At 48.2% G+C, this 27,651-nt stretch overlaps 1 protein-coding gene across 1 annotated transcript; it reads right to left on the bottom strand.

The window, feature by feature from the left end:
* Positions 1-218: 218 nt before the first annotated feature.
* Positions 219-26,125, bottom strand: slc10a2 (solute carrier family 10 member 2). The gene is made up of 8 exons (XM_086219427.1): positions 26,099-26,125; positions 3,582-3,767; positions 2,957-3,458; positions 2,230-2,348; positions 1,990-2,078; positions 1,727-1,902; positions 1,467-1,624; positions 219-1,306 (listed from the first exon to the last, which is right to left on the bottom strand). Exons 3-8 carry the CDS (start codon positions 3,328-3,330, stop codon positions 1,113-1,115), a joined length of 1,110 nt encoding a protein of 369 aa, XP_086075553.1. The 5' UTR covers positions 3,331-3,458; positions 3,582-3,767; positions 26,099-26,125; the 3' UTR covers positions 219-1,112.
* Between the last annotated feature and the right edge of the window lie 1,526 nt (positions 26,126-27,651).

Raw genomic sequence — 27,651 nt, forward strand, 5'->3', positions numbered from 1 at the left:
TGGGCTTGTTTTATGCTTTGGAGGCAACAGGTTTTAGACCTTAAACTGAGAGGACTGTAGTTGTTAACATTCCACTACTCTACCTCAAAAATCCTGCCTGTGCAGAATGATGGCGATGTCATGATGCTCAGATTTAGTAACTAACATATTCTAACATGTTCTGATTTTTTTTTTTGAAAATTGGGATGAACACATGAAACAAAAGCATATTCTACAAACACATATTTAATGACAGAGGTCCAAGTAGGACATAAGATGGAATAAAATAAAGAAGTCATATGCATGATAAAAATAGAGGTGTTACAGCAAGTGCTTCTCAGAAACCTCAGCGATGGAGGAAGTATGTGTTTACCCATGAAGATGACATGAATTATAACTGCACTTATTTATTTCAATGAGCCATAATTTTTGCTAAAATTCCTAACAAATCTTGCATGCTGGACCCTGGGCTTGTCCCAGTTCAGTGGCCTTATAAATTCAAGTGAAAATGCATCATAAATATACAGGTTTGAAGGCGGCAAAACCACAAGTCATCTTTCAGGACACTAAAAATCATCTGTGCTCAGAAGAATGGAGCAAATCAAAAGTCTCAAGGAACCCCTCCTTTTTTTTTTACTTGGTCCTTAAATGTATTAAGTGGTAGATATGAGGTAAAAGTACAAGAAGAACCTAAACAAACAAAAAATACACAAGAAACACATTTAGACTTTGTTTCATCAGCTTTGATCAGTCAAGCTAGTCGATGACACAGTACGTGGGTTTACTAGTATTCATTACTGTGAGTTGGGACGGGTCGACACACGTGGCTACCGGACCGCCATTCGTGGTTCTAGAAGTTAGGACACTGATGTTGGATCGGAATGAAAGATGGCGGCAGACATGTGTTTTTGCAGCTCTTCCTTTTGTCTGGTGAGCACATAAATATCATTGTGTTGGAAAGCCTGCAGGTAGAGGGCACCTGAGGGACACAAACACTCTGACCAAGCTCTATGAATAATGAAGAAGTCAACTGAATCAGGTTTCAGGAGGGATGTCATTCTGGATGTGTAGTGCACCCTCATGCCTGCAGAGGGCAGTATCGATCCACAGCTGTCTTCTGTCAGGCCTGGACCTCACAGCTTGGTGTTCTTGTCAGTGTGCCTAGCCTTCCCATCACTGTTGCTGTTCTCATCCAGTTCAAAGGTGCTATTTTCCACATCATAGTGCTTCTGCTTTGCAGGTCCAGCACTGCTGTCCTCCACCGACAGGGTCTGGCAGGCTGCCTCCACGGAGCCACCGCCACACCACCTCTTATAGACTTGGTAAGCTGCAGAGGAGAGCAGGATGTCACTGACATGCATCTGTCTTTGTAAACAGCAGGAAAATCTTTGCACAGCTCTGGAGCCACTTTGGTGTGGTCCCCCAGCAGGTCAAATAAACTACAAGCAGAATTAGTTTTAAGGGTTCCATGAGCACTAGTCGCTCACCTCCCACCGCTATGACAGCCACCACCAGCTGGAAGATGCTGTAGATTAACGGGAAAGAAAACATGACCTCCAACTCAGCAGGGCTGAAGGACAGTTGGACTATGGTACTGCACAACTGGGAGTTCTGGAAACCAGTCTCCAAAGCGATTGTCCGACACCTGAAGCAGGTCAATGTCATTAGTCCAGCATCAAAAAATGAGAGCAATGAAGCAAAAGAAGCAGTAACACAACCATCAGACACCAAAATTCACGGCACACACCTGTACCATGGCTGACCCACGAAGCGAGCTATCAGGAAGCCCAGGCTGAATCCAATGAAGGGGTAGATAGTTCCAATGATCCACAGAGAGGGGGCGATGGTCCAGGAGGACTGGTAGAGAATACCCCCAACCACCGCGATCACGATAATGAGACCAAAGCCTGTAATGGAGCCCACCTGTTGGGTAAAGTCAGTCATGATGTCACCAAACTTTGATCACATGGATTTCAGGAAGGTTACAATCTCATTGTTTTACATTTCTACCTTGAGGATCCTTTTAGCTTTGTGGGGCCACCTGCGTTTCACATACATGCCCAGAGTGATGGGGAGGAGGAGGGCCACCAGAGTGATACCTGAGGAAACACAACTCCTGGCATGAATGTTGGGACCACGAATGACCCTGACATTCATGCTACTACGCAGTGAAATAAAACGTGTGAGCAACTGAGGTTAACCACCTACAAGCGGGGATTTTAAAACATGTTCCCTGAGTTTTCTACCTACCAATACTGTCATAAGGGATCTGGATGGTGTCAGACGAGGTCCAGACGGACGTGTAGATGAGGAGACAGAGAGGCATCATCCCCAGGGCCAGGATGGACGAGCAGGCTGTCATACTGATGCTGAGGACCAAACATGGACGGACAGTTAGTCACGTGAGCTTCTCCAGTGACAGCTCGTGCTGCGCCAGTCTCCTCATCAGGCTCGCTGATGCAGGAGTCACCATTGCCTCAGAAACAGATGCAGCATGAGGCTTGAGTGGGTCCTGGGGGGGACCTCACTTCCTCATGGAAGCCACAAACATGCCACAGATGTACTCACGGCTCAACACACCTTCACTCTTCTCCAGTAATCAAATGTATATAATTGCCTTGTAAATTCAACACCTCACATTTTTAACACATCTCTCATTGATCTGATTGGAAAAAATGATCTATCATTTTGTTTTCTTATCTGGTTTTCCTACAAAACACAGCGAAAAAGAAACAAGCAAATTATCCAGTAAGACCTGAAAATAATCAAGAAAAGTTCATTTGCTACAAGAATATCAGTGGATTAGGAAAATAACACTTTTGAAGAATCACATGAAATATGTATTTCTAAGTATCAAATTAAATATGGGATTAAAAATAACCCTGCTCTAGTTCAAGAGAGATCAATATTCTATCAATCACCAAGTCTGGGTTCGCTCCTTCACCGGAGGTGGACCCACAGGCAGGCATTGACTTACCTCAGGTCCATGTCTCCATCCAGCCAGTAGCAGATGATGTTGGAGCTGGAGCCTCCAGGGCAGCAGCCCATGATGATGATGACGATGGCCTGCACAGGAAGAACGCTGAAGGCCAGCGACAAAGCAAAGGCTGTGAACGGCATGATGCCGAACTGGCAGAGGAAGCCGATCACGATGCCCCAGGGTCTCCTGATGTGGCCCCAAAGCTTTTTGGCATCTACAGTGCAGCCCATGGCGAACATGACCATGGCCAGCATGACGGTGAGCATGGTGCTCAACACTAGACTCAGCACTGCGTTGAAGTTACTGGGAGGAACGAGGCAATTGGCACCTGAGCAGACCGCAGCGTGGGAGAGGCAGGTGGTCGACATCATGACGAAATGATGCAAGAAGGTTCCTCAGAGGAGTTCTTGGATGTCCCACGTCCTCACCTGGGTCCTTCTCTCAATAACCAAGGTGATGGCCACAGATCTCTTTGTCTAATCTACAGCAGCCAAATACACTTGGGAGGGAATATCAGGTGGAAAAATCAAAAATTAACCATTATTCTTGTTTTATGGGGTCAGTGTTCAACATGTGCATATAAAGAGAATCACTTTGAAATGTGATTGCACCATGGCCCCACCTTTTATTACCTCTTGGCCTCTTAAAACTTTATTGAAGTGCTGTGCTGCATCATGAATCGTCTGGAATGCACAGGAGGAAAGATGCTTTGTAGTTTCCCCAGACTCCACCCTGTGTGTTCAAGGGTTTCCTGCTGCCTACTTTGGCCTCTTATATTGCCGTCTTCGTCTCAGGACATAGTTAGGACCTTTTGGCACAAAGCAACACACATTTTTTTTTCAATTTTTCAAAAAATTTGGTCAAACTAACCAAAGTGAGTGGTCAGTTAAAAGCATAGCATCAGTGATGCTTCCCTGAAGCGTGTGGGGCAGTAACGCTTCAGCACGCTGGCGTTTGGCGTTACTAAGGACCAGCAGTATGGAGGCATTCATGGTTTCATCATGACTTTTTGTATATTTGAAATTTGTTGTCCACTTGCTGCAGCACCTTTATGTGTCCGAGTTCAGCAGTGTTGTCTGGATTAATACAAACTTCACCACCTGAGCTTCCATCAGCATGGGGGGGGGGTAACGGTGTTCACCCTCAATGGCATTTGTGTTGAATGAGTCTTATAAAACAACAGTAAGTAATCTCAGTTCATGTAATGCAAAATTAAAAGTATGTACAGTTACGCACAAGTTCCACGTCTTTGTTTATATGACCTTAAACCTTTGATGAACCAGGAGCCGGAGTGGTTTCTGATAATGTTTCTGTCAGTACAATTGAAACATTACAGTGGGCGGGGCTTCGGTTATCTTGCCAGCGCAAAAATTAATGGAACTTTCAGTAATGTTCATGTTGTGGACTTTAATGATTGCTTCGCTCAGTCTTGTAATGGAGGACAAGTGTGTTTGTAGCCAGGAAGCTTGAGGAACTTGAATTTACTGTGTAAATAGTATGAGAAGAGGATGAATATAAGAAGATAAATATAAGGTATAGTGCAAATGTACAAAAATAACTAATATATAAAAGTAATACACAAAGTAAAAGAGGAAGAAGTATGTACAGCAGAGGAGTATGTAGAGTCTTAATGTATGTCATTAATGTATGTTTATGTACAGTGATATTGCATAAAGATGGTGGTGAGTCTGGGTCAGCTGAGCTCAGCTCACTCGTGCTGTAATGATGTTGTGATGAATCACGATGTGGTCACTGCTAATTATCGCCATGAGTCACGATGTGGTCACTGCTAATTATCGCCATGAGTCACGATGTGGTCACTGCTAATTATCGCCATGGGTCACGATGTGGTCACTGCTAATTATCGCCATGAGTCACGATGTGGTCACTGCTAATTATCGCCATGAGTCACGATGTGGTCACTGCTAATTATCGCCATGGGTCACGATGTGGTCACTGCTAATTATCGCCATGAGTCACGATGTGGTCACTGCTAATTATCGCCATGGGTCACGATGTGGTCACTGCTAATCATCGCCATGAGTCACGATGTGGTCACTGCTTATCATCGCCATGAGTCACGATGTGGTCACTGCTAATTATCGCCATGAATCACGATGTGGTCACTGCTTATCATCGCCATGGGTCACGATGTGGTCACTGCTAATTATCGCCATGGGTCACGATGTGGTCACTGCTAATTATCGCCATGGGTCACGATGTGGTCACTGCTAATCATCGCCATGAGTCACGATGTGGTCACTGCTTATCATCGCCATGGGTCACGATGTGGTCACTGCTAATCATCGCCATGAATCACGATGTGGTCACTGCTTATCATCGCCATGAATCACGATGTGGTCACTGCTAATTATCGCCATGAATCACGATGTGGTCACTGCTTATCATCGCCATGAATCACGATGTGGTCACTGCTAATTATCGCCATGAGTCACGATGTGGTCACTGCTTATTATCGCCATGAGTCACGATGTGGTCACTACTAATTATCGCCATGAGTCACGATGTGGTCACTACTAATTATCGCCATGAGTCACGATGTGGTCACTGCTTGTCATCGCCATGAGTCACGATGTGGTCACTGCTAATTATTGCCATGAATCACGATGTGGTCACTGCTAATTATCGCCATGAATCACGATGTGGTCACTACTAATTAATGCCATGAGTCACGATGTGGTCACTGCTTATTATCGCCATGAGTCACGATGTGGTCACTGCTTATCATCGCCATGAATCACGATGTGGTCACTGCTAATTATCGCCATGAGTCACGATGTGGTCACTGCTTATCATCGCCATGAATCACGATGTGGTCACTGCTAATTATCGCCATGAATCACGATGTGGTCACTACTAATTAATGCCATGAGTCACGATGTGGTCACTGCTTATTATCGCCATGAATCACGATGTGGTCACTACTAATTATCGCCATGGGTCACGATGTGGTCACTACTAAATATCGCCATGAGTCACGATGTGGTCACTGCTTATTATCGCCATGAATCACGATGTGGTCACTGCTTATTATCGCCATGAGTCACGATGTGGTCACTGCTAATTATTGCCATGAGTCACGATGTGGTCACTGCTTATTATCGCCATGAATCACGATGTGGTCACTGCTTATTATCGCCATGAGTCACGATGTGGTCACTGCTAATTATCGCCATGAGTCACGATGTGGTCACTGCTAAATATCGCCATGAGTCACGATGTGGTCACTGCTAATTATCGCCATGAGTCACGATGTGGTCACTGCTAATTAATGCCATGAATCACGATGTGGTCACTGCTAAATATCGCCATGAGTCACGATGTGGTCACTGCTAATTATCGCCATGAGTCACGATGTGGTCACTGCTAAATATCGCCATGAGTCACGATGTGGTCACTGCTAATTATCGCCATGAGTCACGATGTGGTCACTGCTTATCATCGCCATGAGTCACGATGTGGTCACTGATAATTATTGCCATGAGTCACGATGTGGTCACTGCTTATCATCGCCATGAATCACGATGTGGTCACTACTAATTAATGCCATGAGTCACGATGTGGTCACTGCTTATTATCGCCATGAATCACGATGTGGTCACTGCTAATTATCGCCATGAGTCACGATGTGGTCACTGCTTATCATCGCCATGAATCACGATGTCATACCGCAGCAGTGGTTTGTCGCATTCTTCTGTTCTTAGAACAGCTCGTAGTTGTGCCGAACGGAAGGTTTGGTCAACTGGACACAATTTAAGACATTTACAATGACAAAGCCTTGAGCTCTGTAAAGTTCCTAAATATCCTTGACATTTCTTTGGTGTTACTGTGTAACGAATCCCCTAAGTCCAACCAGCAGAATTCCTACCTGCCAGAATTCCTGCTGAAGCTATTTGGCCTCCTCGGCACTGTTAAACATGTCCTGAGAGTGTGCAAGAATGCTGAAGTTCTACAAGGATTTCTGTTCATCCTGGTTTACCTGCAGGTTTTATGAGACTGATGACGGCACCAAGGTTCCATCACCTGGAACATGTTGGTTACTCTCCAGTCTGATTGCAGGCACAGTGAGGAGGATGAGAGTAAGAGAGGAGGAAGGGTGGTGGTGGGAGCAGGCGGCAATGGTGGCATGGCTCAGGAGGGAGACACTGAACATTTATTAGCTTTTATTTAGCCGGTTGGTGCCTTTCATGGCAATATCAGTGTAAGTCAGTTGGGATGCTTTTTCATGGTGGATACACATCATCCCAGTTCCTAAAAAGTCACCCACAACCACTTTCAATGACTATCGCCCAGTCGCGCTCACACCAATCGTCACAAAATGCTTTGAGAAACTGGTGCTGAGACACATCAAAGCCTGTCTCCCCTCCACCCTGGACCCGCATCAGTTTGCATGCCGGTCAAACAGATCCACTGAAGACGCGATAGCCACAGCCCTCCACTCTGCACTGAGCCACCTGGAGAAACGAGGAAGCTACGTCAGGATGCTCTTTGTAGACTACAGCTCAGCCTTCAATACAATATTACCGGACATTCTTGTCCTCAAACGAGCTGACCTGGGGCTCCCACCATCCACCTGTTCCTGGATCAAAAACTTCCTGGTCAACAGACCCCAGCATGTGAAGCTGGGCCCCCACCTATCATCAGCCCGCTCTCTCAGCACTGGCTCACCCCAGGGATGTGTGCTGAGTCCACTGCTCTACTCACTCTACACGCATGACTGCAGACCCACTCACCCTGGGAACATCATCGTCAAATTTGCGGACGACACGACGGTGGTGGGCATCACAAGGGGGAGCGAGGCAGCCTGCAGAGATGAGGTCCTTAGACTCAGCCAGTGGTGTGCAGGCAACAACCTGGCGCTGAACATCTCAAAGACTAAGGAACTCATCCTGGACTTCTGATGGAACAGAACCCCCCCCCCTGCAACCCTTTACATCAATGGGGAAAGCGTGGAGTGAGTAGAGACCTTCAAATTCCTCGGGGTCCACATCTCTGCCGACCGTCACGTCAGCACTGGTTAAGAAGGCCCAGCAGCGACTCCACTTCCTGAGGGTGCTCAGGAAAGAACAGCTTGACACCAACCTGCAGGTGACCTTCTACCGCTCAACCACTGAGAGCCTGCTGACGTACGCTGTGTCAGTGAGGCACTCCAGCTGCACTGAAGCTGACAGGAAGAGTCTGCAGAGAGTGACCAACACAGCACAAAAGATCCTGGGATGCCCCCTGCCTGACCAAACCACCATCTACACCTCACGCAGCCTTAACAAAGCCAAGAACATCATCAAGGACAGTACTCATCCCGCATTCCACCTATTCAACCTGTTGCCCTCTGGCAGGCGCTACAGGTCCATCCCAGCAAAGACAAACAGACTCAGGGACAGCTTCTTCCCCAAAGCTGTCACCATGCTCAACGCTAGCCTGCACTAAGGAACTGAAGTGCTTCCGCACAATCACCGGCACTCTCTTTTCTTTTCCAGCACAAAATCTGCCAGCCTCCTTCACAAACCAGCTCAGGATGAGGACTGAACTGTAAAAGTCCCTCTATGTGTTTTGCACTGTCACCAGGACTGTTCTGCCATGTATGCACTGCAAATGCTACGTCACCTCCATCTGTTGATGACACAGCCACCTTGATCTGGTACTGGAATGTGCCTGTGCACCTGGATGCACCACAGCACCACCTAAAGCTGCTCTCCACTCCCACATGTACCCACAGTGGGACTTGCACAAGCCTGTTTACAGTTGTACAGTCTATGTAAATGTCTTATATGTATAAGTACATGTCCTCATGTCTTTGCAGTGTCTATGTACAGTTGTGTCAGTATTAGTCCTACAGTAGGGTTAGTAGTGTAAATATGTGTCGACGTATATTTTTCTATTTGTATGTATATTATTATCAATGTATATTTTCTATATGTGCACATCCCAAGGAGCAGCGTTGCATCTCATTCTACCTGGTATAATGACAATAAAGGCATTCTATTCTATGAGATCAGGCTGCTTCGTGTGGTACAATGAGATTTACAGAGATTTCAGTACAAATCTAAACAAGCTGGCACCTCATGCTTCACACTGCTTTTAGAAGGTTGGGACCTCCACTGCTGTTGTAGGAAACAAGGAAATGCTAACTTACCTAAAATGAGCTACAGGTGACACTGTCAAAGTGGATCAATGTTCCAACACTCGGCTGGTGTGACGGATGAGAGTGACCTGAGCAGCTGCTCCTCCACCCATGAGCAGACCAAAAGCATGCCTGTTCTTCCTCTTCATTTATTACCGAATGACATGGACTCCACAAAGGGCTAAAGCCTCACGGCCATTCAACAACTTCATTTGATACTGTACATGTGCATACTGGTTTTTAATGTTGTGTAAAGTTGGGTAACTTTTCTAAAACCGACATTCTAATATCTCAAAATATTTAGAACGATTCCCCAAAATCCAAAGCAACATAGACATGCTTGTCATTCACCGTTGTGCAACAGTTGAAAAGATTGTCCAATATATATGCATTAAATGGTGTGTGTGTGTGTGTGTGTGTGTGTGTGTGTGTGCGTGCGTGTGTGTGTGTGCGTGTGTGTGCGTGCGCACGCGATGGCCACTCTTATCAGTCTCTATCTGCTCCATCAGCTTTTATCTCTCTCTCTCCATCAGACTTGACCTTCATTAAGTCTGTAGTAATGCAGTAAATCTAAAGTATCTTTGTGCTCCTGGGTATGAAGGTGTGTGTGAAGGGGAAGGTGTGTGTCAAGGTGTGTGTTGTGTCACGGCTTTTATCGGAGCTGATCTGACTCTTGATAAAGATCTGATCTGATAGGAGCCTGGTTGACACGGTGTACCTGCTCCACTGTAAAACATTGAAACTAAGATAAGAGACTTTCAGAAAACTCACTGTGATGAGTTCATCTTTTATGAAACAAGAGGACTGGCAGTAAAATTTAAAAGGATACAGCCAGATTTCCTGAATGTGCCCTTGACCACAAACTATAAAAGCTTTATGACCTGTGGTTCATTTTATCACCATCAACCTCCAACGCTCTGTGGAGAAAGATCCCCATCACAGAGTAATGGTGGAGGTGTGTCTACACACTCAAATACTTGTGAGCTGCATTCTTCTCACTCATGAGCATCATTGGAGAGAGAGAAAGACACCTGTCTTGCTACTCTCTGGGGTGATGGCTCTGTGAGTTGGTTGCAGCTCCCTTAGGCGGTTAACCTGGACTGCTGCCGTTGTCTCAGTTTACACGAGCAGAAGATTTACTATGTCTTCCACGAGGTGGTGATACACCCCCTTACAGCTGGTGTCAGTCAAATTCAATTCCAGTTCACCTTGTGTTGATATGCTGTTTTGTACCTAACAAAACCACTAGATGGACCTAGTCATTGTAATAACGGTCAATGAGGTTAGTAACCAGGCAGTAGAATAAGAAGGCACATGCAGCTAGACATGCGATGGATGTTTGTTACGCTCAGAATAAGGCGACCCAAAATGGGTCTGGACCCAGGTAGCACAACCACAGACAGACAGAACACAGGGAGCCAGATTAAACCACCCGAAGGCTGTTTATTGGATGGAGGAAAAGGGGAAGGAACAAAATCTACACTAACTTAGGGACCTAAAAAATGGGAAGAATGTGGTGCGTAGCTGTGTAAGAATGAGATGTGTAATTTAACTATGTGTATGCGTGGGTGTGCCTTGTGAAATGTTGCGTGTGCGTGTACTAGCCAGTCCGTGGGGGAGGGAACCCTACCACTAGGGACAGAGGGCACGAGGGTCCAGAGGAGGGAAGGCAAAGGCAGGGAGTTGGGATTTGTTCAGGAGACAGAGATAGGGGTGAAGGCGAGGGTCGAGGATACGGAATGGTCCAGGAGTATTGCGTGGAGTCGTGGAGGGTCGAGGAGTCGAGGAGGCAGACGAGAGACGCGGAGGAAATCACGGAGGGGTTCTCAGAGGCAGCTGGGAGCCAGGGGGAATCTTGGGAAAAAAACAAAGTCAAACAGGATGAGTGACAAACGAATGGCTAGAAGCAAGCGAACAATGAAATAGTAAACTGCGAGGAAAGCAAAGGAGCTTGTCGGCAAAGTTACCACGTGGGGTCAGTATGATCAAGCCAGGGTTGAAGGTCCTGGATTCCTTTTATAGCTGGCCCAGCGATTGCCTGCAGGCATGGCTGATTGCTGATCGACAGCACCTGTGCTGGAATCAGCCTGAGGAGGGCCATGGAGAGCATGGGAGGGAGGATCCCTAACAGGACCCCCCCTCCTATGGGAGACACCGGGCGACCGTCCGATGGCGCGAGGGTGGGTCCGGTAGAACTCTTCCAGGAGGGCAGGGTCCGCCAGGTAAGTGCGTGGAACCCAGCTGCGATCCTCGGGTCCAAACCCCACCCAGTCCACTAGGTATTGGTAGCCCTGTCCACGACGCCGGACAGTAAGGAGTTTGTTCACCTCCCAGACCATGTCACCCCCATCCAGGACCCTAGGAGGTGGAGGAGTAGAGGTTGGGGGAGACAGGGCACTGGACACTGCGGGCTTGACATGGGAAACATGAAACACTGGGTGAACTTTCAGGGAGGCAGGAAGGTGAAGACGTACCGCCATGGGGTTTACGACGCGGTCAATCGTGTAGAGACCAACGTAGCGGGGGCCCATCTTTCGGGACGTAGCAGGAAGGGGCAGGTGGCGAGCCAATAGGTATACCTTCTGACCGGGCCTGTAAGAAGGAGCTGGTCGTTGATGGCGGTCAGCCGAACGTTGGGACCGCTCGTTGGCCCGCAACATGGCACTCCGAGCAGCCTTCCAGATCTGCCGGCATTGACGAAGATGGGCTTGTGTGCTAGGGACTGCCACCTCCAACTCCTGACTAGGGAACAGTGGGGGCTGGTAGCCAAGGGAACATTCGAAGGGTGACAGACCAGTGGCTGAGCTTTCTAGGGTGTTGATGGCATACTCAACCCACGCTAGCAACTTGCTCCAGAAGGCGGAGTTGCTGGTGGTGGCGCAACGAAGAGCCGCTTCCAAGACTTGGTTAGCCTGCTCCGTCTGCCCATTAGTTTGTGGATGGTATCCAGAAGAGAGGCTGGCCGTGGCCCCAATACCTCTGCAGAAGACCTGCCACACCCTTGCAGTGAATTGGGGGCCACGGTCAGAAACTATGTCCTACGGGATCCCATGGAGTCGAACAACGTTGGTAACTAGCAGATCAGCGGTATCTGCCGCGGTCGGGAGCTTGGGAAGGGCAATGAGGTGAACCGCTTTACTGAAGCGATCAACGACAGTGAGGGTGGTATCATTAGCTTGGGACGGCGGGAATCCAGTAACAAAGTCCATTCCCACATGAGACCAAGGCCGACTGGGGACTGGGGGGGAACGCAGGAGCCCTGCTGGAGGTTGGTGGGAAGCCTTACTGCGGGAGCAGATGTCACAGGCCGCCACAAACTCCCTAGTGTCCGCTTCCAGAGAGGGCCACCAGAAACGCCTGCGGATGAAGGCTGCCGTACGGCGAGCACCAGGGTGACAGACGAAATGGCTAGAATGGCCCCACTGCAGCACCTGGGATCAGACAGCGGATGGTACAAACAAGCGGTTGCAGGGCCCGTTACCTGAGTCAGGCTGAGTACGCTGAGCCGTTCTTACCAGCGTTTCTATACCCCAGGTAACCACTCCAACCACCCGGGCCGGCAGAAGGATAGTGTCTGGGGTTTCAGGGGCCTTGGAGGACCCCTCAGGGTCTAGGCGAGAGAGAGCGTCCGCCCTCACGTTCTTGGCGCCTGGGCGGAAGGTGAGGACAAAATCAAAATGACTGAAAAAGAGGGCCCAAAGTGCCTCCCGGGGATTGAGTCTCTTGGCAGTCCTCACATAGGTCAAGTTCTTATGGTCTGACCAAACCACAAATGGTTCCTTCGCCCCCTCCAACCAATGCCTCCATTCCTCCACTGCCGCGTGGACGGCTAGTAGCTCTTGATTGCCGACATCGTAGTTCCGTTCCACTGGTGAGAACTGTCGGGAGAGGTAAGCGCAGGGATGGATCTTCTGATCCTCCTCAGATCGCTGGGACAGCACGGCTCCGATCCCTGTGTCCGACGCATCCACCTCCACAATGAACTGTCGAGACGGATCTGGATGAGAGAGCACTGGTGACTTGGTGAACAGGGCCTTCAATGCTGTGAATGCTGCCTCCGCCTCTGGAGACCAGGAGAAGGTGCGGAGGGTGGAGTTGAGTGCGGTGAGAGGGGCAGCGACCCGACTGAACCCCTGAACAAACCGCCGATAGAAATTAGCGAACCCCAAGAAGCATCGGAGCTGGGTCCTATCCGTAGGTGGCGGCCAATTCTCCACCGCCTGAATCTTCTTGGGGTCGGCTCGAACATGTCTCCTCTCCACGACATGGCCCAGAAAATCCACAGACGTGGCGTGGAACACACACTTCTCCGCTTTCACGAACAGCCTGTTCTCCAGCAGCCTCTGGAGGACCAGGCGGACATGTTGTTGGTGCTCCTCCAATGTCCTCGAGAACACTAATATATTGTCCAAGTAGACCACCACAAACGTGTTCAACATATCCCGGAGGACGTCGTTGACTAAAGCCTGGAAGACGGCTGGGGCATCTGTGAGTCCGAAGGGCATGACTCGATACTCGAAGTGGCCGAGGTGGGTGTTAAAAGCCATCTTCCACTCATCTCCTTCTCGTATGCGTACCAAGTGGTACACGTTGTGGAGGTCTAGCTTGGTGAACACTGTGGCGTGGGTTAGGGGCTCAAACATGGAACTTAGGAGGGGGAGGGGATACTTATTCTTAACTGTGATAGCGTTAAGCTGGCAGCAATCTATACAAGGCCTCAGGCCACCTTCCCTCTTAGAGACAAAGATGAAACCTGCACCGACTGCGGAAGACGATGGCTTTATGATACCTGAGGCGAGGGACATGATAATTTCTGGAGACTTCAATCATGTCACCCTGGACTCGACCGTGGCTGCTTTCCATCACGTTGTTGACTGTCCCACAAGGAAGAACAGGACGATTGACCTACTGTATACCAATGTTAAGGAGGCATACAGAGTCACTGCCCTCCCCCCACTGGGCAAGTCGGACAACAACCTGGTGCACGCACAGCCCCAGTACACCCCCCTGGTCAAAAGACAGGCAGTCTCTACCCGCACCATCAGGAGATGGACTCCTGCAGCAGAGGAGGCCCTGAGAGACTGCTACAACACCACAGACTGGGATGTACCGCTGGGTGCACATGATGAGGACATAGATGGGATGACTCACTGTCTCACAGACTACCTCAACTTCTGTGCAGACGTGGTTGCCCCCACCAAGACTGTTCGGTGTTATCCAAATAACAAACCATGGATAACAAAGGAAGTCAAGGATGTCCTCAACAGGAAGAAGAAGGCCTTCAGGACAAAGGACAAGGAGGAGATGAGAGCAGCACAGAGGGAGGTGAAACGCTGCCTGAAGGAGGCAAAGGACTCCTACAGGAGGAAGGTGGAGCAAAAGCTGAAGGAGAACAACATGAGGGAGGTCTGGGAGGGCGTCAAAACCACCACCGGCCACAAAGCCAGGACCAGCACGGAGGGGGGAGGGGTGGAGAGAGCGAATGACCTGAACAAGTTCTTCAACAGGTTCAGCCAGTCCACCTCACACCACCCTCCAACGCCCCCCTCCCCCTCTGCAACAGCTGAGCAGCCTCCTCCCTACTCCATGGCCGACTGCCCCCCCCCTCCACAGCAACAGAGCAGCCCCCCTCCACCCCTCCCTCCACCACCCCCCCTTCTCACAATCTCCACAACCCCCTCCTTGCTTCACAGCTGACCAGGTGAGAGGAGAACTGAGGAAGCTTCGGCCCCGAAAGGCAGCGGGACCAGACAGAGTGTGTCCCTGGCTCCTCAAGACCTGTGCTGCTGAACTGGGGGAGCCGCTACAACGGGTCCTCAACCTGAGTCTGCACCTCGGGAAAGTGCCCACCCTATGGAAGACGTCATGTATCGTTCCAGTTCCTAAAAAGAACCGGCCCAGCGAGCTGAACGACTTCCGACCGGTGGCACTAACTTCACACCTGATGAAGACTCTGGAGCGGCTCTTCCTCAACCTCCTCAGGCCTCAGGTGCAGCATGCTGAGGACCCTCTACAGTTTGCCTACCGGGGGAAGGTCGGTGTGGAGGACGCCGTCCTCTACCTACTACACCGAGCCCACTCACATCTGGACAAGGGGAAAGGCACAGTGAGGATCCTCTTCCTGGATTTCTCAAGTGCCTTTAATACGATCCAGACCCCTGCACTACAGGACAAGCTCCTACAAATGTGAGTAGACCCTGGCCTGATTGCTTGGATCTCCAGTTACCTCACCGACAGGCCACAGTTCGTCAGGCTGAAGGACATCACGTCTGACGCTGTGGTCAGCAGCATCGGTGCTCCGCAGGGGACTGGACTGTCCCCTATCCTCTTCACCCTGTACACCACGGACTTCTGCTACAACTCTGAACTGTGTCACATCCAGAAGTTCGCAGATGACACAGCCATCGTGGGGTGTATCAGGGACAATGAAGAGGAGGAGTACAGGTGCCTGGTGAGGAACTTTGTTGCCTGGTGCCACAACAACAGCCTGCACCTCAACACCTCCAAAACTAAGGAGCTTGTCATTGACTTTGGGAGGGACAGACCCAGACCTAGCCCAGTTCTGATAGGAACGGAGGAGGTCCAGGTCGTACAGACCTATAAATATCTTGGGCTGTGGCTGAACAACAGGCTGGACTAGACAAGCAACATGAGGCAGCTGTACAAGAAGGCTCAAAGCAGGATGTTCTTCCTGAGGAGGCTGAGAGCCTTCAACATCTGCAGGAAGCTCCTGTGGATGTTCTATCAGTCTGTGGTCTTCAGCGTCCTGTCCTACGCTGTGGTGTGCTGGGGGGGGGGGGGGGGAGTGTAACGAAGGCAGACCTCTCCAGGGTGGAGAAGCTGATCAGGCGGGCAGCTCAGTGGTTGGGATGAAGCTGGACCCTCTGGCAACAGTAGCAGAGAGGAGAACTCTAGACAAACTGCTGGACATCCTGGACAATGTCAGCCACCCTCTGCACACTGTCACCACCAGCCAGAGAAGCCTGTTCAGCCAGAGGCTGCTCTTCCCCAAGTGCAGGACCAACAGACTGAAGAAGTCCTTCATCCCCCGAGCCATCAAACTGTTAAACTCCTCACTGGAGGGGGGGAGGGCCAACAGAAGGACTGGAGGAGAGGGTTGAGCACCAATAACCTGCCACGATAACAAACGGACACTCGTGCAATATAAGACACTGTATATTATTATTATTATTATTATTATTATAACTATTGTTGTATTTTTTATTATATTATATCATCATCATCATTATTATATTATATCATCATCATTATTATTGATTTAATAATAATTATTATTATAATTATTATTATAATAACAATTAAGAACAATTAATATTATGATTACTCCTGCCACTATGCACATATACATAACCATCCAGGTACACACAGGCACACGCACATGTATATATATACATATATATATATATACACATATATATACATATATATATACATACACATATATATACATATATATACATATACATATATATACACATATACATATATATACATATACATATATATACATATACATATATATACATATACATATATACATATATATGTATATATACATACATATATATACATATATATATGTATATATACACATACATATATATACATATATATGTATATATACATACATATATATACATATATATGTATATATACACATACATATATATACATATATATGTATATATACATACATATATATACATATATATGTATATATACATACATATATATATACATATATGTATATATATATACATATATATGTATATATACATACATATATATACATATATATGTATATATACATACATATATATGTATATATACATACATATATATACATATATATGTATGTATGTATGTATATATACATATATATGTCAAGCCATTGAAGTCTTCAACACCTTCGAGTTTGTGGAGGCTGGTGACAAAGAGACGTATAAATGTGTCATTGAAAAGTTTCATGGTAGCATGTCCGGGTGAGGAGCATGTCAGGGTGAACGCCACACTTGTGTGTGATTCAACATGGCGGCACATATCTGAACGTTCGAAACAAGCTAACTCTTTAACGCCAATTTACACAGTTTGAATCATGGAAAAGTCAAATTACGGTAAGAGATTTTCAACTCTCTCATCCACCAACAAGCCTCATCAATAAATCTGGAAGAAGAAACTGTGGAAAGTTTGCATGAGTACATCGCCAAGTGCTACCACTGACTCGTCATGAGGAAGACAGCCAACGCGGTGACCCAACTTCCGAAAAGAAGTCGACCATCCAGCGCACCCTCTTCAACCGATAAGGACTTCGGGGACATCCTGGAATCAGTAGACAATAACCTTACAAGTTTCGACACAAGACTCTCTCTGGAGGAAATCCTCCACAGAGAGTTCCAGGCTCTCCATGAGTCGCTGGAGTTTAGCCAGCAACAGGTGGCTTCACTGGCCGCTGAAAATCAAGCCCTTAAAACCTCCATTCAAACACTCACAAGGGGGCGACGGAGATTACTGTTGAGAACAAACAGATGAAAGAGGCTATAATTGACATCCAAGCTCAGAGCACGCAGGACAACCTGGTATTCTGAGAAGATGGAGGAAGACCCCGAGCTGTCCATCAAAGACTTCCTCCACAAACAACTGAAACTTCCGATGGAGACTGTGAAGAACATCACCTTCCAATGGGTGCATCGCCTTGGAGGGAAGAGACCAGAAACGGCCCAGACCCATCGTTGTGAAGTTCGAACACTTCAAGCAGAAGGAGCTGGTGAAGAGACGGGGCAGGGAGCTGAGAGGAACGGACTTCAGCGTGAACGATCAATTCCCTCAGGAGGTGCAGGAGCGCCGCAAACGCCTGTTCCCTGTCAGGTTCATCGACGGTGGATCCCGTGCTGTCATCGCGGTGGATAAACTGGATGTTAACGGCCAGCTATTCCGTGATCCAGAGATCACCCCTTGGCTCTACTGAAGCGCGTCTCCTCTCTCCACCCGGAACTCACCAGATTCAGCCGAGGATGGTATTAGCATGATTAAGGTTATGATGAAGGTAACACCAATTTCTCTCATTCATAGTTTTTTTTCTCTTTCAATACTGTGTTAAACATACAAACGCACGTGGTAGACTGCTACATACCAAGCTCACTCATGAGTGTGTATTTATGTCACCCCATTGTCTTTCCTGTCGTTGTTTTGTGTGACATGTTATTTTTAAATGTGATGTTTATATGGTTTGTAGTGCAGTTATATAATATTGTTACATTTGCCACACACATGCATTCTCATCCTCTCTGGCACCACCACACACACTCACACGCGCGCACAGAGATACAGGTACACTTTCACTTGCTCACTCACCTACTTGTTACAATTTACACTCAGTAGATTAGTTTAGATACTAACAAACCACGGTTTGTCACTTGGAATGTACGTGGAATCGGCTCACGTGAAAAACGGCTAAAAATTTTAACACACCTACACAATTTACAAGCAGACATTGTCCTATTACAGGAAACCCATCTACCTAAAACAGGTAATGATGTTAAGTCCACAGTTCCCGCACACATACACAGCGAGTTATAACACCAAACAAAGAGGCGTAGCCATTCTGATTCATAAAAACGTCAGGTTCAATTGTAAAAACACCATAAGTTCCCAAAAAGATGGCAGCGTGTGTGTAGTGACCCCTCTCTCTTCCGACCATATGGTGTTTTGTTCGTTAATTAAGTGTTTGTCCTCGTGTTCGTCTCGTCTGCCTACGTCGGAATACAAGTATAGTTGATAGGCTCTGCTAGACATCTGCAAAAGCAAGATTTGCAAAGTTTTGGACTCTGAAACAGAGACGCTAAGGGTGCCTGCTACTCCTCCCCAGAAAGAGAGATGTCAGAAGCGGTGAGCGAGGAGGCAGAAGAGGGGCAAGCGCGGAGGCATCCGGGCTAAGCTAGTGGCTAGTCCAACTCGCCCAGCCATACCATCCATCCTCCTGGCTAATGTACGATCACTGGACAATAAAATGGATCATATACGACTGCTGAGGTCAGCGAATTGGACAGTGAGTAACTGTTGTGTGCTTGTTTTCACTGAAACATGGTTAAATGACAACATCCCTGACTCAGCTGTACAAGTGAAGCAGCTAACATGCTACCGAGCGGACAGGGCCCTCGTAAACAGAGAGAAGACTCGAGGTGGTGGAGTCTGTGTTTACATCCGTGATGCGTGGTGCCGGGACGCTGTGGTGGTGTGTAAACACTGTTCTCCACTGGCGGAGTTTATGATCATGAGGTGCCGTCCTTTCTATCTGCCCAGGAGTTTACTGCGATTTTGCTAGTCGCAGTTTACATCCCTCCCACCAACAGCAGCAGTGACAGAAATGCAGCACTAAATGAACTGCACCAGGCCATCAGTGACCAACAGACAGCACATCCAGACGGTTTCACCGTCCTCGCTGGAGACTTTAGCCATGCTGACCTCAAGACTCCTCCCAATATTTCACCAGCATGTTGATTTCCCAACAAGGGGGGATAACACTTTGGACCTGGTCTACACCACTCACGAAGGAGCATACAAAGCCACCCCCCTCCCCCACATCGGACTCTCTGACCACATCACTGTTATGCTAATGCCAGCATACGGACAGAGAGTGAAAGTCACCAAACCGGTTCGGAAGCAGGTAAGAGTGTGGCCAGAGGGGGCCTCCTCTGTTCTCCAAGACTGCTTTGACACAACAGCCTGGGAGATGTCTAAGCAGGCAGCCACTTACAACAATCACAGACATTGAGGAGTACACAGACACTGTGTCCTCTTACGTCACAAAGGGCCTCGATGATGTGACCCACAAAAAAGCATTATCACCCAGGCTAACCAGAAGCCATGGCTGACAGGGGACGTCCACAGGCTGCTAAGGGCCAGAGACAAAGCCTCAGAACCAGGGATGAAGATGGCTTGAGAACAGCGAGAGCCAACCTGTCCCGCGGCATCAGGAAAGCAAAACAGGACTACACACACAAGATAACCTCCCACTTCAGGGACAGCAGAGACGCACAGAGTCTATGGCAGGGCATTCAGGCCATCACGGACTACAAGCCCTCGCCACAGAGCTGCGAGAGCAACACCTCTCTGCTCAACAACCTAAATAGCTTTTTTGCACGCTTTGAAGCACAAAACACACGCCCACAGAAGACCCCTTCTCCATCCCAACGACCAGGCTCTGTGCCTGTCAGCCGCCAGCGTGAAGAGGACACTCTCCACTATTAACACCCACAAGGCAACAGGTCCAGACAACATCCCAGGTCGTGTGCTGAAGGACTGCGCAGAAGAGCTTAAAGATGTCTTCATAGACATCTTTAAGCTCTTCTGGTGGGTCTAATCACCAAGGGTGACAAGACTCACTACAGGAGGAGGTCAATCTTCTGACCACGAGGTGCAAAAACAACAATCTCCTGCTGAATGTCAGCAAGACCAAGGAGATTGTTGTCAACTTCTGGAGAGGCCACACCCAACACCCGCCACTGACCATCGACGGTGCTGCTGTGGAGAGAGTGAGCAGCACCAAATTCCTGTGGGTGCACATCAGTGAGGACGTCTCCTGGACAACCAACACCACATCACTGGCGAAGAAAGCCCAGCGGCACCTCTACTTCCTGCGCAAACTCAAACGGGCAAGTGCTCCACCAGCCATCATGAGCACATTCTACCGAGGTACCACTGAAAGCATCCTTTCCCGTTGCATCACTGTATGGGGCGGCAGCTGCACTGACTACAACAGGGAAGCCCTGCAACGCAGAGTGAACACGGCTGGAAGGATCATTGGTGCCCCACTCCCCTCCCTGCAACACATATACACCACCCGCCTCACCCGCAAAGCGATCACCATCGCGAACGATTCAAGCCACCCTGCACACAACCTGTTCAGCCTCTTGCCCTCTGGGAGGAGGAATAGGAGCCTCCATTCTCACACCTCCAGACTCACCAACAGCTTCATCCACCAGGCTGTTAGGCTGCTAAACTCTCTCACCTCCCACCCTCTGCTACATCCACCAGGCTGTCAGGAAGCTACCCCCCCATCACACCCCCCACAGAATGAAGGACTGTCTTTTTGCACTAACCCCCCCCCCCCATCACACCCCCACACCCCCCCCCCCCCACGGAACGAAAGACTGTTTCTTGCACTATAATACCCCCCAGAAGGAGCTGTCTTTTGTACTAGAATCCCCCCCCCCGTCACACACCCCCACAGGATGAAGGGCTTTTTTTGCACTACCATGCCACCTGCACATTTTTACACACTTAATGCCAACAAATAACTTCTGCTGCTCCTACTGACTCCTTTCTACACTGTCATTGTTTATATCTTTTTATATGATCAGTAAGTGTCTTCAACCACTGTGCACTCTCTGTTTTTAGCCGTCTATTTGTCTGTCCTTATTTGTTGTGCTTGTGCACTGTAGTGTCTAGTCTAGTGTCAGTAGATGTCTTGTCTTCACTGTAGGATAGAGAGGAATGCAATTTCGATTCCTCTGGATGTCTGGTGCACATGAAGAAATTGACAATAAAGCTGACTCTGACTTTTTTGACTTTGGCATTGTAGACCCGGAAGGTAGGTTTGTAATAGTCACCATAGCCACACACAACACAGAGGTATGCATGGCCAGTATATATGGTCCAAATGTTGATGATCCCTCCTTCTTCCACAGCTTCTTCACTGCACTTTCAGCCCACTCAGACACAGCACTCATAGTAGGGGGGGACTTCAACCTGGTATTGAACCCACCAGTGGACAGAATCAGTAGAGCAGCTCGTCAACGCAACTGCCAATCATCCGACATAATAAAGCAGTAAATGAGTGATTTCGGTCTTTGCGATGCTTGGCGCTCACGCCACCCCACGCTAAAGGAATACACCTACTACTCACCAGTGCACCACTCCTCCTCTCGTTTGGATCACTTTTTAATTAGTAACTCAATTGTGAAGGACGTCTTTGACACCAAGATTCACCCTATTGTCATTAGCGACCACGCACCAGTCACTCTGACACTCACAAAAAAACTAGAACACCGCTTTCTAAACAATGGAGATTTAATACAGCATTGCTCAAGGACCCCAATTTTATTAAATTCTTTGAGGAGGAATGGACAATATTCTGTGAGCTAAATGACCAGCCTGATGTCTCAGCTTGTGTGCTGTGGCAGGCGGCAAAAGCAGTCATGCGGGGCAAAATAATATCTTACTCTTCATATCAGAAAAAACAGGAGAAAGCTCTCGAAACAGAATTAAATGAAAAAATTAAAGCCTTGGAGACAACTTATGCCGCCTCCCAAGAGGAACACCTACTGAGAGAATTAAGGGAATTAAAACTAAATCTAAATGATTTACTCAACATCAAAACACAATTTCAGCTGCAGAGACGACGCTTAGAGAACTTTGAACATAACAATAAATCCAGCAGATTTTTAGAGAACCAACTAAAACAGAACAAAGAAAGAGCAACAATATCCTCCATTAAGGACTCCAATGGGGAAACAATTAAATTTTTAGGGAATTCTATAAAAAAAAACTTTACTCTAACTTTACTTTACTCACCTGAGATTAACCCCTCCAAATCTTGCATTGAAACCTTTCTAAGAACAATTGACTTGCCAAAATTAAATCAAGACCAAATAATGGCTCTGGAGTCTCCTATTTCTATCGAGGAACTTCAAGAAGCCCTTAAACATATGCCAAACAAGAAAGCCCCGGGACCGGACGGCTTTCCTGCAGAATTCTACAAAGAGTTCTGGCCTGAGCTTGCACCAATATTCTACAAAATATTCACTGAAATACAGGAAACCTCGACCCTGCCACCCGACATGAACCGCGCGATTATTAGCCTTCTCCTTAAACCGGACAAAGACCCAGCACTTCCATCAAGCCATCGTCCAATATCACTTATAAATGCAGATATTAAAGTCATCAGCAAGGCGCTAGCTAGAAGGCTTGAAAAAGTAACACCTCACATAATACATCCTGACCAGACCGGGTTTCTTAAAGGACGGCACTCTACTAACAACACACGTAGACTTATCAACCTGATAGACAACTGTAACAGTCAGAGCAAGGATGCCACAATTGTCTCCCTAGATGCAGAAAAAGCATTCGACAGGGTAAAATGGAATTTTCTCATCACCACATTACAAAAATTTGAGTTCGGAGATAACTTTGTGAACTGGATCAAAACATTTTGACTGCTCTCCCAGTGCTTGTGTCAGAACAAATGATCAAATCTCTCCAAGCTTCTCTCTCCAAAGGGGAACCAGGCAGGGTTGTCCACTTTCCCCTTCCCTTTTTGCTATATTCATAGAGCCACTCGCAGCTGCACGCCACGGTGGTTAGGTTCCCCCGTCCCTACCTCCCGCTCACTTTGTCTGCTAGGTGACCTCACTATTGTTATTATGGAAGTAAACAAATCCTGCAGGCTCCTCACTTTCTAAGCATCGCAAAAAAAAGCCATCTTGATTAATTGGAAATCCAAGAACAACCTAAGCATTACTCAATATAGAAACCTTTTATTAGACCACATTTCCATGGAGAGAATGTCTGCTTGGGAGGAAATCAATTGGCAGAGTTTGAATGAATCTGGTCCCTGACAATTAAATCCATCACATAGTTTCGATGGTGGGGCTGGGCCTTACGGCCCTGGCCCTGGGGCGGGTGGCTATGGACTCAGGCTTCCTTGGGTGTCCAGCGGCTTGCTGGGCCGGTGGGCCAGGGATTACTGCCTCCGGGGGCTGCTTTGGGCCTCGCCTTTGTGGGGGGCATGAGGGCTGCTTCCCCTGGCATGGTGGCACCCTGTGGGATTGGGGGTTTGTGGGTCCTTGGTCTGGGTCGGGGCTTCCGCACGATGCGGGCGGACCAGGGCCTGGGCCCCAGTGGCTGGGGTCCGTGCCGGTGGGTGCGGTGCTGGTGGGTGCGGCGCTGTGTGGGGCCCGCTTTGGCGACTTGGGGCATGGTTGCCCCCGGATACTGGGAGGAGGCGGGGAGGGGAGGGAGGTGAAGAGGGAGGGGAGGGTGAGGGGGATGGAGAGGGGGGGGATCGGGTGGCAGAGAGGGAAGTGGATGGCTTGGGACTGGGACCTGCTGGCCTGGGACCCTGCCCGCAAACCCGGGGGGTCTCGCCGGCATTTGGGGTGTGCTTGCCTCTCCCCTGTCCTTGGGCGGGCTGAGCCCTGGCGTGCCGTCTTGAACTGTCACCACTCCCGGACAATCGGAGGATGTGGGGGTACATAGGAGGGGTGGGGGCTGGCCTCCTCAGTGCGGATCAGACTGGGTGCCCTGACCATGAGCTGCTGGCTGAGGGGCCCACCATGCACGGCCTGGGTCCTCCTAGCCTTCACACGACGGGGTGGTGGAACCCCTGTCTGGATCTCCGAATGTTTCACCCCCTCTTATCACCTCTCTGTCCCATCACACCACATCTCATGTGACCCTAACCCTTGAGGGGCTGGACCCCCCAATTTTAATCACATAATAGACATTGAGGGCTTGGGGAAGTGCATGGGGACGTACTGGGAGACTCTGCTGTCTCCAATCGGCGAGGCTCCCATGTCCTGGGTGCCTCCCCCAATTTTAACTACATCCTGGTCATCCACACCATATACATACACACCATCTACATTCCCACGTACAACATGCACCCTGCACCCCTGTTGGGTTGGGAGGGGGGGATTTGTTGCTGCCCCTGTTGCTGACTGCACCAAGGCTGGGCTGGGGGTCTGTGGCCTGGTGGGGGTGGGGCCTTGGACTGGGCCTGGGGGCCCGACTGGCGTACTGTGGTGGTTGTGGTGGGCTTTGGTTCACCCCGTCCAGTGTGGGGTGTGGGCGGGTGTCGGCCTTGCCGGTGCCGGGCCCCCTGTTGGCCCTCTGGCCACATTTCGGGCTGGAGGGGCTCCATGCCCCTGGGCTTAGCTCATGCTGTGGGAGGGTGCCTGGCGGGCCTGGGGTCCTCTGTCTGCCCTGTCTCTCTGTGGGCTGCCTCTTTCTGGGTGCCCTGGTGGCCTGGTCCTGACCTGCCTGCTATCCTGAGCCAGGGGCATGTTGTTCTGGTCCCCCACATCAGCTACAGTCAGCTACCCACAGCATCCAAGACAAACCGTAGCACACACATTGTCAAGTTTTCCGCTGAATCTTCCCTATTTGAAAGGGCTCAAGAATACACAAGTGGTATCACTCTTGGTTTGACCATTTATTTTTTGGTTCCAATTTGTAGCAGGTAATAATCCTTGTATGGAATAGGAAATAAAAAGGGTATATTTTAGTTCAAACAAAAATTTACATTTCACTTTAATTTTAGCAAAATTATACTAATTATGCATAGCACAATTTACTTGTAAACAATACTATTATAATTTACACATTCGCACCATAGCATTCAAGTTTTCTAGACTATGTATAAGTAGGCTATCATGCAATGTGGACAGAATGATAATCAGAAATCCATGAAACAATGATTACAGGATCACTACATAAGGCTTGGCCTAAGCTATTTTATTATTATTATCATTTAGTCAAGCATTAGCCAAATTAGGCACACACTATAAAACAATACATCATAGTCCTTTGAATTAGATGACACTTCACTGAATGACTGCAGACTAGCACGCACTGTCAGACTACATCACCCACAATTCTCTGCAACATCAGGAAACAAATTTGTGCGCTGTTTTCAAAACACCCTTTACAACTAAACAGCCTACAGCAACAGATGCACTTTGATACACACTGAGAACATGACCGCTGCATCAGTGCACTATGGACGACAGCAAGTTGATTCAAACGTCATCGTTTTCAATTCACCAAGCAAACGCTCCACACTACGTTGCCGGATTGTAACGCCACCACCACCGCAAGCAACAGGCTTTGCCAGGTAAGAGTCCATCAGTAGTCCCACAAGGTGTGACGTAAAACGGTGACACAAATCAGAACATTTAGGCAAAGAAACATGGTCTCACCGGTGGCCTGTGTATCGTTGAGGATTCCGTTCGAATGCTGTCAGTTCAGCTCTACCGGCTTTTAAAGGAAGGACTGTCTCAATTGAGACAGAGAGAGACAGAGAGAGAGAGAGAGAGATGGCAACTCTTTGCCTGAACATAAAAGTAGAGATCAAGATAGGCTGATTTTGAGATTTAGTTTCACTTCATTTTGTTCTTTACTTTCAGTGGTTTATAAACACAAAATTCTTCCAGAAACAAATTAAATTAGTTATTTTAGGCACTTTGCTCATGTTGAGCGAAACACACACACACACACACACACACACACACACACACACACACACACACACACACACACACACACGGTGCACAACTGATCCATAATCACACACTCATACATTTATTTTAAAATTATATTCAACCAGATGGTAAATTTGCATTGGAAATCCTGCAACCAATGTTTTTCTGTTGTTATTGTTGTTACTGTTTTTTGTTTGTTTGTTTGTTTTTCTGCTATTGCTGTTGTTGTTGTTGTTTTTCTCTCCCCCCCCCCCCCCCTTGTGTTTTGCAGTATCTGTGCAGTTCAAACCAGAGACATGCACTAGTGCTTGTATTTGCACGCCTTCAATCTGGACGTCAGGCATATCCGTGGCAGGGGTAACGTCCTGGCTGAAACATTGCCACGCCACAGTGTAGTTTGGTGTGATTGTCCTCCAAGTCATGGCAATGGCTTGTAAGGATAATAAACAACTCGGAGTGGGGGTGTTATGGGCTCCTCCCTCCCCTAGGTGGCAGATATGTGGGGGGAGGATGCTGTGCTCCCCTTCCATGTATTATGTGCTGCGTTGTTGAGCATGCCATGTTCTTCCTCCAGCCACAACCTTCTTGCTGGGGGGCCACAGTGAGGACCACTGCTCCGCCGAGCCGCCCTGTGGTGACTCATTATATTATTTTGATTCATTCTCATTCATTTCTGTCAGTTTGTCTTAGCCAAAGTTTAATAACTTTTCATTATTATTGCATTTTGACCGGTGTCTTCTCCTTTTATGTTGCGGGTTACTCATGTTGTATCAGTAATTGAAAGGACTGTTTGCTGGTAAATGATTACTATTCCAACTTCCCTGAAATTGCTCTGCTCACAAGTGCAACTGCCAGCACTGCCATTACTCAGTCAAGCCCATATATGCCCAGTGGGGGACAACAAAGGTTACAGTTAGTGACTATGGTCCTTGTTACAACTGCAGAGAGTGGCAGCAGTTTGCCAGACAGTATGGATTTCACCATGTCACCTCCAGTCCTCATCATGCTCAAGCAAATGGAAAAGCAGAAAAAGGGTGTGCATATCATCAAGGAGTTGACCGCCCTGCGGAGAGGCTGATGTTGAGGACCAGAAAAATTAAAAATAAAGTACAATACGAATTTGGATTAGACTGTAAAAGATGACGGATTGGAACGTGTGCTCCTCTGCCCCAAACACGGCCATCCTATCAGCTGCTGAGGGACATCTGCCCATTGTTTATCCTCCAGGAGAACTCCACCCGCATTGGAGACGCAAACTGCACACACTCTCC

Source organism: Aulostomus chinensis, chromosome 12 (assembly GCF_037954235.1).
Source record: "Aulostomus chinensis isolate RoL2024-O1b breed Wild chromosome 12, RoL_Achi_v1.0, whole genome shotgun sequence".
Lineage (NCBI taxonomy): Eukaryota > Metazoa > Chordata > Actinopteri > Syngnathiformes > Aulostomidae > Aulostomus > Aulostomus chinensis.